We start from the raw sequence: 13,546 nt of genomic DNA, 5'->3' as shown, positions 1-13,546 counted from the left end.
TAAATCTAAAAATGTTGTCAATATCTCTAAACCTCTAGAACTCCTTCACATGGACCTATGTGGACCAATGAGAGTAAGCAATAGAAGAGGTAAGAGGTATGTTTTTGTGATTGTTGATGACTTCTCCAGGTATACATGGACATTGGACTCTGTTTTTGGGATCTAAAGATGAAACCTTTGATGTTTTCTGTGTATTTGTCAGAATGATTCAACAAAAACTGGGATGCAATGTATTAAGTATAAGAATAGACCATGGAACTGAGTTTGAAAATTCCAAATTCCTTGAGTTCTGTATTTTACATGGTATTGAACATAATTTCTCTGCACCTAGAACTTCACAACAAAATGGGGTTGTAGAAAGAAAGAATAGATCCCTAGAAGACATGGGGAGGACCATGCTGATTGCTAGTAGACTACCTAAGAGTTTCTGGGCTGAGGCAGTGAATACTACCTGTTACCTATTAAACAGATGCATGGTCAGACCCATTCTTGAGAAAACTCCCTATGAGTTACTTCGAGGAAGAAAACCCAACATCACTCACCTGAGAGTCTTTGGGTGCAAATGCTTTGTGCATAATAATGAAAAAGAAGCTCTAGGTAAGTTTGATGACAGAAGAGATGAGAGAAGTTTCTTGGGTTACTCTCCACATAGTAAGGCCTATAAAGATTTTAATAAAAGAACTATGTATGTAGAAGAAAAATATTCATGTTATCTTTGATGAATCTAATAATTTTGCTGAGAAAGATCTGCAGGATGAAGATTATGACATAGGACTCACTGGTGATGGAGTTACAAAGGAATTCGAACCTCAGTTATGAAGATGGATCCGAAAATCACAAGGAGATTGATAGTGATCATGAGGAACAAGAAGAAGAAAGAACAACTCTGACTGATGAAGCCATATCCACTGAACCTGTTCCTCTGGGTCACTCCTTGGGTGAATATTCTCTGGGTATACAGATCAGACCATGGAAGCATTAAAGTTCATATCCTCTCAAGAACATTATCTCTGATCCAAATGCAGGAGTGCAAACTAGGTCTTCTATAAGAAATCTATGTGCACTCACAACATTTCTCTCACAGGTTGAACCTAAGACCATCAAGGAAGCCCAAAAGGATTCAAACTGGACTATAGCCATACAAAAGGAGCTAAATTAGTTTGAAAGAAGCAAGGTCTGGCATTTGGTACAAAGACCCAATAACAGAATTATCATAGGTACCAGATGGGTGTTCAGAAACAAGCTGGATGAACAAGGAAATATCACAAGGAACAAGGCCAGATTGGTGGTTCAGAGATATAATCAAGAGGAGGGCATTGACTATAATGAAACGTTTGCACCGGTAGCTAGAATGGAAATTATAAGAATATTGATAGCCTTTGCTGCTCACATGGAGTTCACCTTGTATCAGATGGATGTAAAGAGTGCCTTCTTGAATGGTTATCTGAAGGAGGAAGTGTTTGTCAAACAACCTCCTGGATTTGAAAGTGAAGAATTTCCTGACTATTTGTTCAAGCTAGATAAAGCTCTTTATGGACTGAAGCAGGCTCCAAGAGCTTGGTATGAAAGACTCTCAAAGTTCCTCTTAGCCAACAATTTTGTAAGAGAAAAGGTGGACAACACTCTATTTCTAAGGAGCAAAGGGAAAAATATTCTGATTGTGCAAGCGTATGTGGATGGCATTATCTATGGGGCTACTAATAAAGCAATGTGCAAGTAATTTGCTGAGATGATGGGAAATGAGTTTGAAATGAGCATGATGGGTGAATTGAACTTTTTTATGGGACTGCAAATCAAGCAAACACCTACTGGAACTATGATACATCAGCAGAAATACATCAAGGAACTACTAAAGAACTTCAACATGGAATGCTCTAAGTCCATTGACTCTCCCATTGCCACTGCAGTAAAACTGGACCTTGATGAAGAAGAAAAAAGTGTTGAACAGAAACTATACAGAGGAATGATTGGGTCACTGTTGTACCTCACACTAAGCATGCCTGCTATTGTATTCAGTGTGGGACTGTGTGCAAGATTTTAGGAGAATCCCAAGGAATCTCACCTGAAGGATGTTAAGAGGATACTAAGATATCTCAAGGGGACTTCTGACCTTTGCCTATGGTATCCCAGAGGGTACAACTTTGATCTAGTTGGTTATGTTGATGCTGACTATGCAGGTTTTCATGTTGACAGGAAAATCACTTCAGGAACAACTCATTTTCTAGGACCTTTTCTAGTGTCTTGGGGAACAAAGAAGCAAAACTCAGTGGCCTTATTTACAGCTGAGGCTAAATATGTGGCAGCAGCATCCTGCTGTGCTTAGTTGCTATGCATAAGATAATAACTAAGAGACTATGGTATTTTTGTTGACTGTATTTCCATTCTGTGATAACACCAGTGCCGTAAACATTGCTAAAAACCCATGTCAGCACAAGAAAACCAAGCACATTGACATTAGACACCACTTTCTCGGAGACAATATTGAAAAGGGGAATATCTCAATTAACTTTTATAACATTGAAGATCAAATTGCTGATATTTTTACTAAAGCTCTGAGTAGGGATCACTTTGAAAGGAGCATACTAGAATTATGTCTAATCAATTCTTCCAACTAAGTTGAACCCCAGTGATTGGCTAGAAAAGGTATGATTAGATGTAGATAATTAAGTACAATGTGTTTGATTCAACTTTGTGCTTGTATTAAGCACACACACTTGCTTGGAAAATCTGGCTGATAACTATATTGCATGATACTAATGTGAGATGTTGAAGCTTTATTGCAGAAACAAGTAAGGAGCTACTAAGGAGTTGGTTCTTCGGCTCAGGTACGTGCCATATTGTCTTAATTCATTGGGACTTAATATCCTAAAATTATTGCTATGCTCAGACTTCTAATTCCGTTGGTATCACTTCTACTTGTATTCTAGTCAAAGAGTAAAGGGGATCCTAGAACAATTAGAGTTCAATTACTCCTGAAATCCTAACAGTCAAAGTAACCATTATAAGAGTCCTATTAGAACTCAAATTCAGTCACCTTCTCTCTTCCAGTCAAATCAGGAGTAACGTCTTTAAAATGCCCTTATGATCAGCTTCCCAGACCTCACTATTTCTCTCAAACCTTAAGTAAGAATCAAGAGCAAATATCAAGAACCAATTCTCTTATTTCCCTTAATCGAATCTCTTCTCTGATCACCATGCCTAAATCCATCCAAACCCCTTCTAAAGCCAAATTATCATCCAACGCTGAAGCAAAATCCAAAAATATGAAGCCCAAATCAAAGAAAAGTGTCAAATCATCAAGTGAACCCGCACCAACACCTGCTCCTTCTCCTTCAATATCCTCTACTGTACCTACATCATCATCCAATGTTCTTGCTACTCTCACCACCCCCACCTCTACTATACCCCCACTTCCAAAACTAACCACCCATGCATCTGTGCCTACTGCGAAAAATACCTCTAAGTGAACCAAGGTCAAGGCAACTCCAAGAAAATCTATCAGGAAAGTGCCTAATGCTACTACTCAAGTAGACACAGTGGTCAAGAAAGCTGTGGTTCACGGGGAATCAGTGCCAGTCATTGCTAATCAGGTACAAATTCCTCCTTCAAAATTAGTTTTTTTTGTATCCGCTATAGATGATGCACCCTTAGCCACTCGCTCACCCACGAGTGGGAAACCACAAATGGAGGAATTCACTGTAGAAGAGGGTGCAGACAATCTAGGGAAAGAGGTATATACTACTACTATGGTGCATGTGGTTGAGGGGGAAGGAAGTAAATAACCATTACAAAAAGAGGCATCTGATGGCCTTTCATTTAGTTGGACGGAGGATGAGGATGATGATGGGGGTGAAAAATAAGAAAAAGTTGTGGATAGTCATGAGGAGCATAATGCCCAAGACATAGCTAATGAAGAAGAAATGAGTAAGAATGAGGGAGGGTTTGGAGATGAGAAAGAGAGTGATACAGATGATAATATAGGAGAACAAGTAAATGATTCTGCAGAAGAAGAAACTCATAGTAAAGAAGAGGACAATTCTGAGAGTAAGGGTAAGGATCAAGAAAAAGTAAGTGAGAGTGAAGTAGTGGATGAAGAAAGTGAGGAGGAGAATGAGAATATGAGTGAGGAATCTTAAGGTTCTATGACCATTGGGAACACTGCCATAGCCCCTTTAGAAGAAACTGGTAAAGAGAAAAGGACTCAAGAATCTGGGACTTTTTTAACTCCTTTCACTGAAGATGAAGAGGTTAGCAGTGATGAAGATGACTTGCCATTGTCTGAGGTAAGGAAGAAACCCAGGAAGACTTCTTTGAAAGCAACAAAGTCAGTAGTCCCAACAAGGAAAGAAGTGGCTCATCCTGCTAGGACTCCTCTTACAAGGAGTAAAAGAAAGATTGTTGATGAACAAGTCATTAAGGAGTCAAGAAGTGCCAAGAAACCAAGGAAGAAAGTTTCAATTGTGGAACCTGTGGTTGAGCTGGATGGAGAAGATGAGTCTGAGTCTGCTTTGCCATCTAAGTCCTCTACATAAAAGAGAAAGGTTGTCAAAGCTACAAAAACTGCTACCCCTTCTGTAAGGGCCAGTAGAGGAAAGACAAGAAAGAATGTGCCAGCTGTAGTTGATAGACTCACAGAGTTGAGAAACAGAAAAGTGCTTAATGGGAAGATTCTTGCAAACACTGATGAGAAGGGGATATCTCAACTAGTAAAAAAACTTGAGCCACAGGGATGGAATCATATGTTTGTTAAAGCTTTCCCGCTTGTATGTGTTCCTGCTGTGGTGGAGTTCTATGCAAACTTCAAATTTGATGGGAAGGTAGTCAAAAGTAATGTTAGGGGGTTTGAAATGGAGTTTGATGCTGAGGAGTTGGGGATGCTTATGAATATTTCTTCTTTTGGATTTGACAATTACTTAAAGAAAAAGTGGCCAGCCATAGACAATGATGTTGACACTGGCATTGTGGTCACGAGAAAGTTCTCTCAAAAGTTTGAAATGGATGCTTCTTAGAAGGTGTACAAGACTGATATGACTCCCTGCCACAAGCTGTTGTTTCATTTTGTCAATTCCTGTATTCTTCAGAGGTATGAGAGAAGGCATGAAGCTACCCTATTGGACATGGCTGTAATGGAATTGCTTGACACTGGTAGACCTATCAATCTCCCTACCTTGATGATTTAGCATATGGCAAGAGCTGCAGACACTTCCAAGCCTAAGCATGCTATGCCTTATGGTTTCATGCTGACCGAGCTATTTGACAAGCTCAACATTGCCTTGCATGATCATAAGTATGGAAATCACAATGATGTTTTGGATGTGTTACCCTCAAGCAGTGTGGCTATGAGGAGATCAAGGCAAGGGGACCCACATGATATGTTATTCTACTAGGGAGCAGCAGGGCTGCAATGCTCAGTAAGAGGTTGGAGTTTGAAGAGAATGCCAAGCTTCGTGAAGATAATGATAAGTTGAGAAAGGAAACCATGTAGCTTAAGGAAGAGCTTAGAAGAGATAGGGAAGTTCATCCCCAACAGATTGCCACTCTTGTGAAAGCATTGACCTCCTCTACCTCTCACCTATGAACATGTTCCTTCCCAGTGTCCTTAGTTTCTTTTTGCTATCCCAGTGATGCTTTAACTTTTTTTTCTTCCTTTTGTCTTAGTGTGAGTAGCTTGCGGTATGCTTAATTTATTTTGTTCTAATGGTTTAAGACAAGGCCTGGCCTTATTTTGGCACTACTAAATGTCTTTTCTTGTACTACTTTACTGTTTTGTACAATATTGGATCTTCAGCCTAGTCTGTTTGCCTTGATAATTCTTAAACTTGTGCTGTAGCCTGTTTGGCCTTGAATCTTACATTATTTGTGCTTCATCTGTCTAACATTTTTTTTGTTTTTTTCGATGATGCCAAAATGTGGAAGATAAGGTTGGGGGTTGTGGGTTGTGAATATACATGTCTGTCAATAGTACTTATTATGATTACCTGGTTCTACTGTGTACAAAGTTTGTCATCATCAAAATGGGAGAATTTACTGAATATTAAGATTTTGATGATTAACAAAGTTTGTTTAAATGCAATGATTCACAGAACCAGGTCCTCAACGTAGCTGCTTAACTGTTCTAACAACCAACTCCTCAGGATAAAGGACCAGCTCCTCTGGTTGATGATTGTACGTATGTGCAAGACAGTAACTTTATCTCAAAGTTACCTAGGTCCGAATTTGGTGGAAGAAGGCTGCTACATGTGATAAGGGTTGTTGCTCAAGAAGATATGAATAATTCAGTCAGAGACAAGAGTCTCAAAGCTTGTGGAGTTCTTGGAACAGTAGGAGTCCTATCAAAAGAGAAGTTGACTATGAATAGGACTCTTAGAAGATCTCGAGTCGAGGTGTTTAAATAGTATCTATTTGGACTTCTAATTTTATCCTCTTGCACATCAACTAAAGAATTATATGTTGTTTACTCTAGTCGAGTACCAGTATTGTATTCTTCTTGAGTCAGTCTAGCAAATGTGTTTTAGAAAATTGAGTGGTAATCAAGTGTCATAAATAATTATTGAGTTGGAGTGAGTGTTTGCTTTACAAGTTAGAGTAACTTGTAAATTAAATAATCGTAGTAAGAGTACTGGAGAGTATTGAATTACAGTGTTGTAATTGATATATTTTTGGCTCATTGTTCTAGTGGAGTTGAAGTTGAAAATTCTACGTTATAGGTCGTGATTTTTGTACCTTTTGAGCCGGGTGATTTTCCACGTAAAAATCGTTGTATTTACTGTACTGCTTACTTTACTTCAAGTTTAAGGAGCACGGTAAAGAACCAAGCTTTTTAGTAAATCATACGTGCACTCAAACTAACAAATAGATAGATAGATTTCGATGCTTTTTAGTTGTGTGAAAAGGTTGGGTTTTGATGTTTCATGTCTGTATGCCATTGAGTCATTTTTATTCTTATCACCACCGTGATGAACATCAATATGATCGTCTTCATCAATTTCTTTAAATTGAAGATTAATCGTCTACAAACATTTTTTAGCAAAACTTCAAAAAGATTATTTATTTGGCTAGCTTATTGATATCTTCATTTGAAGCTTATAATTTTTTTTTGTTAACCAGGGAGGGAGTAGTATATTATCTACTAAAATAGGAGCTAGTAGTAACTTTCTGAACTCAAATTTTAGAAGCGTCAATTTAAAAATAATATACTACATCTTGATTTCAAATTTTGTTTAGCATGAACTTTCTCTATATTTTTTGAGCCTCTAATTAAGAATGTTAGTAATATGTATATCGTATGTGCTTCAATTTTAATGTGTTTCTTGAGTCTTTCAATAGAAATTACAAGAAATTTCTTTCTCACTTAATAATTAGTACCTATATCTACCACTTCAATTTGATTTTCCTCCACTATGTATATTTATTTCGTTTTTATGCATCTAAAGATTTAATTTTTTTAATTTCAATCCAATATTCTTGAATTAGCTGTTTCTCTTAATTGTCTCATTTGATTCATATATCAAGAAATAAGTCCTTTTATCCCAGTAGTATAGGAATTTTATGAAATAAGTTGAAGGCTTCTCATTATAATTTTGCTTTAGGCTATGAATACCATTAAGTTGTCCCGAGTCCATTCCGTTTTGAATAAGTTCTTCAAATGGCAAGACGGATCACAATCATGTTGGTGTTAGAAATGAAAATGAAGTTCTTCTTGAATTTTCAGATGGAAGTATGAAGAGAGATTAGAGAGAGATAGTCGGCTAGGTTTGCTGATGTTTGTTTTGTCTTTAAAGAAGGGATGTATATCTTACAAAATGGGTCAGACATTTGGACTCAATTCTAAATGGGCTTGGTTTTTTGCTTTGGACTTAGTTTTACAACAAATGGGCCTTAAAACTTCAGATGACTCCATCTGCCCATTTGTAGTAGAACCCAGAAGATACAAAGAATAATCTGCAAAGTGGATAGAATTATTCCTTTTATAAGTATTCCCTAGTTTGTTACAATAGCTGTTAGGAGTAAGCTAGAAAAATACTGCCACTTGGCAAAGTTTTTTTAAACTAGATTCTATTCTTTTGTATATATACATTACACTGTGCAGAGAAATATACACATAGAAAATTTTCAAAATTATTCTCATTTCATTTTCTTCATGGTATCAGAGCAGGCTTAATCTGCTCCACCATTTCACGATCTTTTGCTTCTTTCTTCCTTTTTTTGCTTTCTTTTCTTCAGATATGAGTACCACTGGACAGACTCTAGATCCACTTGCATCAGCCACTTCCACAGTCGATCCTTCTGTGCCAACAACTTCAGTTATGAATGGAGTGGTTGATTCATCACATCCTTACTACCTTCATTCCTCGGATTATCCGGGGATGAATCTTGTGTCCACAGTTTTTGATGGAAGAAGCTATATTGGATGGAGAAGAGCTGTAGTAATTGCTTTATCTGTAAAAAATAAACTGGATTTTATTGATGGAACTCTTACTTTTCCACAAGCTGATTCTGGACTTCAAAAGACTTGGGCAAGGTGTAATGACATGGTATTGTCATGGCTACTTAATTCTCTTTCTAAGGAGATAGCTGAGAGTGTTCTTTACTCTCAAAGTGCCAAGGACTTGTGGAGTGATTTGGAAGACATATTTGGACAAACAAATGGAGCTAAGCTATTTTAGCTACAAAAGGAACTCAGTGCTGTGGTACAAGGTAATTCTAGTATATCAACCTATTTTACTAAGATGAAAAGCTTATGGGATGAGCTTGATGCTTTGAACACCTTTTCTGCATGTGTTTGTGAATGTGAATGTGGTGCTAAGGTGAAGAATTTTAAGGCACATCAAGATTAAAGGTTGCCGTTTTTGATGGGTTTGAATGACATATTCATATGTGTTAGGAGCAATATATTATTGTCTTCACCATTACCTTCTATTGTACAAGCTTATTCACTTGTGATACATGATGAGAAGCAAAGGGATATCCATGCTACCCCTGTCTATCCAGGAGATTCTGGTTCTTTCCTTGCTACAGACATGCGGGGAAATGGAAGAAGATTCAATGAAAATAAGGGACAGAAGGGAGTTTGTGATCCTAGAAAGAATACTGGAATATGTGCTTACTGCAAGAAACCTGATGTCATGCCCCAAACTCGGGGAGCATGACCGGCGCTCAACCGAGAGAACCCGGCCGAGCAAGCCTATTAGATTTTCTTCTACCCAAACTCATCTATGAATAAAGAGGAGATGTACTCCATTAATCAATCACTGAAAAGATTTTTATTAACAACTTTCTTTTCACTCCCATTAGCAATTTCATTCATAATTTTCAAAACATTACGAGTTTATAGAATTAATGAAAAACATAAATTCCAAGTACCAACATTTCTAGTTCAATTCCCAACATCAACCATAACCCACAACCTGTCTACGGAGCCTCTAAGTACAATAAAAGAGTAATATGAAAATGCCAGCAACAAGGCCCCGGTTATACCTCAAAACACAGTACATGAGAAACAAAAGATACATGACCTCAAAATAAAGTGGGGCTCACCAAATCAGCTGAAAAGAGTGTACTGCTATCACCGATCAATGTCGCCTGCTGAAGAACCACCTGCATCCATTAAAGATGCAGTGCCCCCGGCAAAAGAGACGTTAGTACTGTCGAATAGCACTAGTATGTATAGCTAAAAATCCTCTTTCAAAATAAAATGCCCATATGAGAAAAGGCAACATATAGAAACAGCAAGTCATAATCAACAGTATCCAAATATCCAGTTAAAATATAATAATTTTCAAAATACGAACTTCATATATAATTTTTTTGGTTGGGAGATCATTAGCACCGATATACCATCGTCTTTGTTAGCACGGAGTCCGATCACGCCCGATTGGCTAGGCGATCTCCCCACGAACAATGTAGTTTGACATGTGATGCGAAAGAAAGTTATTACCAAGAGTAGTACCACCATATGCGCAATATGGCATCTGATCTCCACCCGATCAGCTAGGCCGCCTTCCCACATATGTCGTGTGGGTTGACTTTTCCAATCCACAAAGGTTCCAGTTTTATCCCAATTAAGAGGAATAATCCCAATCCACCCCTACACCGGCACGTGTAGTTTCAGGTGTGGGCTTTATGACCCACCCTTCCTCGGTTTTGCTAATGATGCTCCCAAAAATATTTTTTTTATTTGATTTGCAAACAGAAATATCATAAAAACAATTGTACTCTCCTCAACATCTTTCACATTGTATAAATTCTCATTAGTATTCTCAGTCATTCACAACGACAATATTTCCTTAGCTCATTAGGCCATTCACAAGATTCTTTATTCCTGGCACGATGGCCGTATTTCATATTCCACACTTTCACCTCTTTCAATTTCAAAGATCATCATCAAGTATCAATATATAGGATATTTTAGAAGTCATATACTTCAAATCCATTTGAAATGGAAACTTCAAATACAAATGATTTCTTCCCAAAGAATGAGGCATACCATCCAACAATAGAAACACACATGAAAATAATAAACAATCAATATACCATTTATTCTTACAATGCTCTTCCCTAGCAATGACAATGTACCAGATCAACACATGAGTATATAGAACTCAAATCACACTAGATATATTTATAACGCAAAGCATTAGTTAAAACAACCACTAATGAGCATGGATTGAGTACAAAAGCTTTTAGGTAATTCTATCTTCGAAGTCATTTTTAAACAATTGAGTCGAGGCTCATTTCATATTCTTTATCGCATCTTCTCAAATCATTTATACCACTAGACACAATCATAACTTAAATTCTTGGCACGTTGGCCACACTCTATATCCCCAATTAACTTATTTCACTTCCAACCATCTTTATAGATTATCAACAATAAGACATTTCCAAATCAAGACTTTAGGTACACATATGAGCAATTAAAAGTCTTAAGAATATTAAAATTTTCTCACACAATTTGGTATACTATTTTTCATTGAAATACGACTCAAAGCCATAACCTTTTAATACGCAACCCATACTTTGAAACTTACAGAAACATTATGGAATTCAATTCCAAGAGAGAAAGTTTAGCCAACATACCTCAATCGAGCTTCCTTAACTCTAGAATGATCTGGAATTCTTAGCAATCCCGATTTATTTTGAGACATAACAAAATTGAACCATAATTAGGAAGATATTCATGGTCTCAGCTCATTTGAGCATTTTATCAGACACTAGGTGTGCAAATTTAACCACAAGGTTCTTCTACAAGATTTCCTTCACTCCACAACCCAATCCTTACTTATTTCAGCTCAACAATCTTCCCACAATTCTTATTAGTACATGCATGTGTAAATAATAATCTCATACCCATGAATCATACTCCTAATCAACCATCTTCTACCCAAATTCGAAATTGAAAACTAGGGTATGGAACCTTACCTCTTAGATGAAGAACTTGTGGGTTTTCCTTGTTAATCTTTCAAGAATTGAGCAAGACTTGATGAATAATTAGCTTAGAGTTTTCTCTCTCTCTAAAACACTCTCCCTTCTCTCTAAAACATCAGAATTTTTGCTCAGAAATGACCCTTTGCGTGTATTTAACGAAGTAGGGTCGGGTTGTAAAAACACAAAAATGGAGCTCCGGAACAGGTTCTGCGGTCGCATATATGACCGCATAATGGATATGCGGACCGCATAATTACAGACCAAAATGATCAAAAATCTGTCTGTGTATGCGGTCACTATGCGGTCTGCATAACTGTTATGCGATCGCATAATGCACCGCATAACAGTTATGCAGTCGCATAGTCGATCGCATAATTGCCCCCAGACTGGCCCTTCTCCTGCTCACTTCTGCGGTCATTATGCGACCTGCAAAGTAGTTATGCGGTCGCATAATGGACCGCAAAAATATATTTTTCTGCCAAATATTTTCCTTTACTTTCCGCTGCATTGTTCAACCCAAAAATTCCAAGTCGAGGCGAGCTTACAATCCTCAAACACGTAAGCCTAGTCCGGCACCATGAAGTATTATTTTCTTTGCAAATTTTACCGGGCTTTACACTTAAATACTTTAAAATTTTTCGGGGTGTTACACCTAGCCATACTATTGATAAATGTTATAGGATTCATGGATTTCCTGCAAATTTTAAGTTCACAAAGCAAAGGAAGTTTCAAGGGAATGTACATGCAAATGTTGTGTTCAACACAAATGAAGAGGGAGTCTAGGGAAATACTAAGGTTCCAGGAATGCAGTCACTTACTCAGGAGTATGTGACACAATTATTGCAGCTTCTACAACAGGTCAACATAGGTCAGCAGGGTGCAGAAACCTCTGATGCTTCTGCAAATCTGAGTTGTGCTGGTATAGCCAAATTTTTTAATTCCTTTGCCTGTTTCATTCAAATTGATAGTGAATCATGGATATTAGATAGTGGAGCAACTGCGCATATGACTTTTAACATAAATTTTTTTATTAACTATAAAGCCTTGCCTAAACCTATCATGGTCAATCTGCCTAATTCACATAGAGTAAAAGTTGCATATTCAGGTACTATTGCATTGTTACCAAATCTAGTTTTGCACAATGTACTGTATGTGCCTTCCTTTAGATTCAATCTGTTGTCTGTGCACAAGTTGTGCAAACAACTCCAACAATATATTCTTTTCACTCCCAATTCTTATATTTTGCTGCAGGGCCTTTCACTGAAGAGCCCTTTGGAGATTGGTAAGGAGAAAGGAGGCCTCTTCATTCTCAAGTCAAGACTGGGAGCTCCAGTTTTTAAAAGTTTCCCTAAGTCTAGTACTTTTGTACCTAGGCAGAATTTAAATTTTGTTCCAGTTTTTAATTCTTGTTTTGCTTTTTCCGATTCCAATGTAAAAGAGAAGCCGTGGCATTATAGGTTAGGCCATATGCCTTGGAGTAATATGAAGAAAATTTCTAATATTTCTGTTCCTTCATGTTTTAATCATTCTACTCCTTGTCTTATTTGTCCTATGGCTAGCCAATCCAAGCTCCCTTTTCCTTCAAGCTCTATATCAACCAAAAAGATCTTTGACCTAATCCATGTGGACACTGTGAATACCTAATTTTTGTACTATTTTAACACCTCCTAAAGTCATTAGTTTTTTGTTGCTTTAATTATATTTCCCAATTTTTGTGTCTTTGATTGCATATTTCCTATCATAAAAATACCAAAAAATATTTCTTTCTTTATTTGTGCATTTTAGGAATTAACTAACTATTCAATTGGTGAATTAATCTAGTTAATTGATCATTTGAATAAGTTACTTAATTAATTTATTTGTTTGTATAAATTTAGTTTAATAAGTAGGATTAAGAAAGCAATTGGGCCAAATTTGAAAGAGAAAGTGGCCAAAAGTGCAAGATAAGGGGCTGCCTTTGAAAGGGTCCGAAACGACGTAGTTTTGCCTCAAAACTACGTCGTTTCATTAAGTGACCCAAGATCAAATCTCACCCATTGATCACCCATTGATCTAATGGTCCGTATTTGATCTCTCAAGAGGTAATTAAAGCCTCAAAAATCTGAAAAATTCCCTCATT

At 37.2% G+C, this 13,546-nt stretch overlaps 1 protein-coding gene across 1 annotated transcript; it reads left to right on the top strand.

Annotated features, from left to right (window-relative positions):
- The first annotated feature begins 1,732 nt into the window (after positions 1-1,732).
- Positions 1,733-2,323, top strand: LOC138904747 (uncharacterized mitochondrial protein AtMg00810-like). Its single transcript, XM_070193251.1, has 2 exons — positions 1,733-2,025; positions 2,131-2,323. The coding sequence occupies exons 1-2, from the start codon at positions 1,733-1,735 to the stop codon at positions 2,321-2,323; spliced, it is 486 nt and encodes a 161-aa protein (XP_070049352.1).
- The last annotated feature ends 11,223 nt before the right edge of the window (positions 2,324-13,546 follow it).

This window comes from Nicotiana tomentosiformis, chromosome 2 (genome assembly GCF_000390325.3).
Source record: "Nicotiana tomentosiformis chromosome 2, ASM39032v3, whole genome shotgun sequence".
In the NCBI taxonomy this organism is placed as follows: Eukaryota; Viridiplantae; Streptophyta; class Magnoliopsida; order Solanales; family Solanaceae; genus Nicotiana; species Nicotiana tomentosiformis.
Note: the sequence above shows the minus strand (reverse complement) of the source record. Positions and strands in the feature narration are given on the sequence as shown.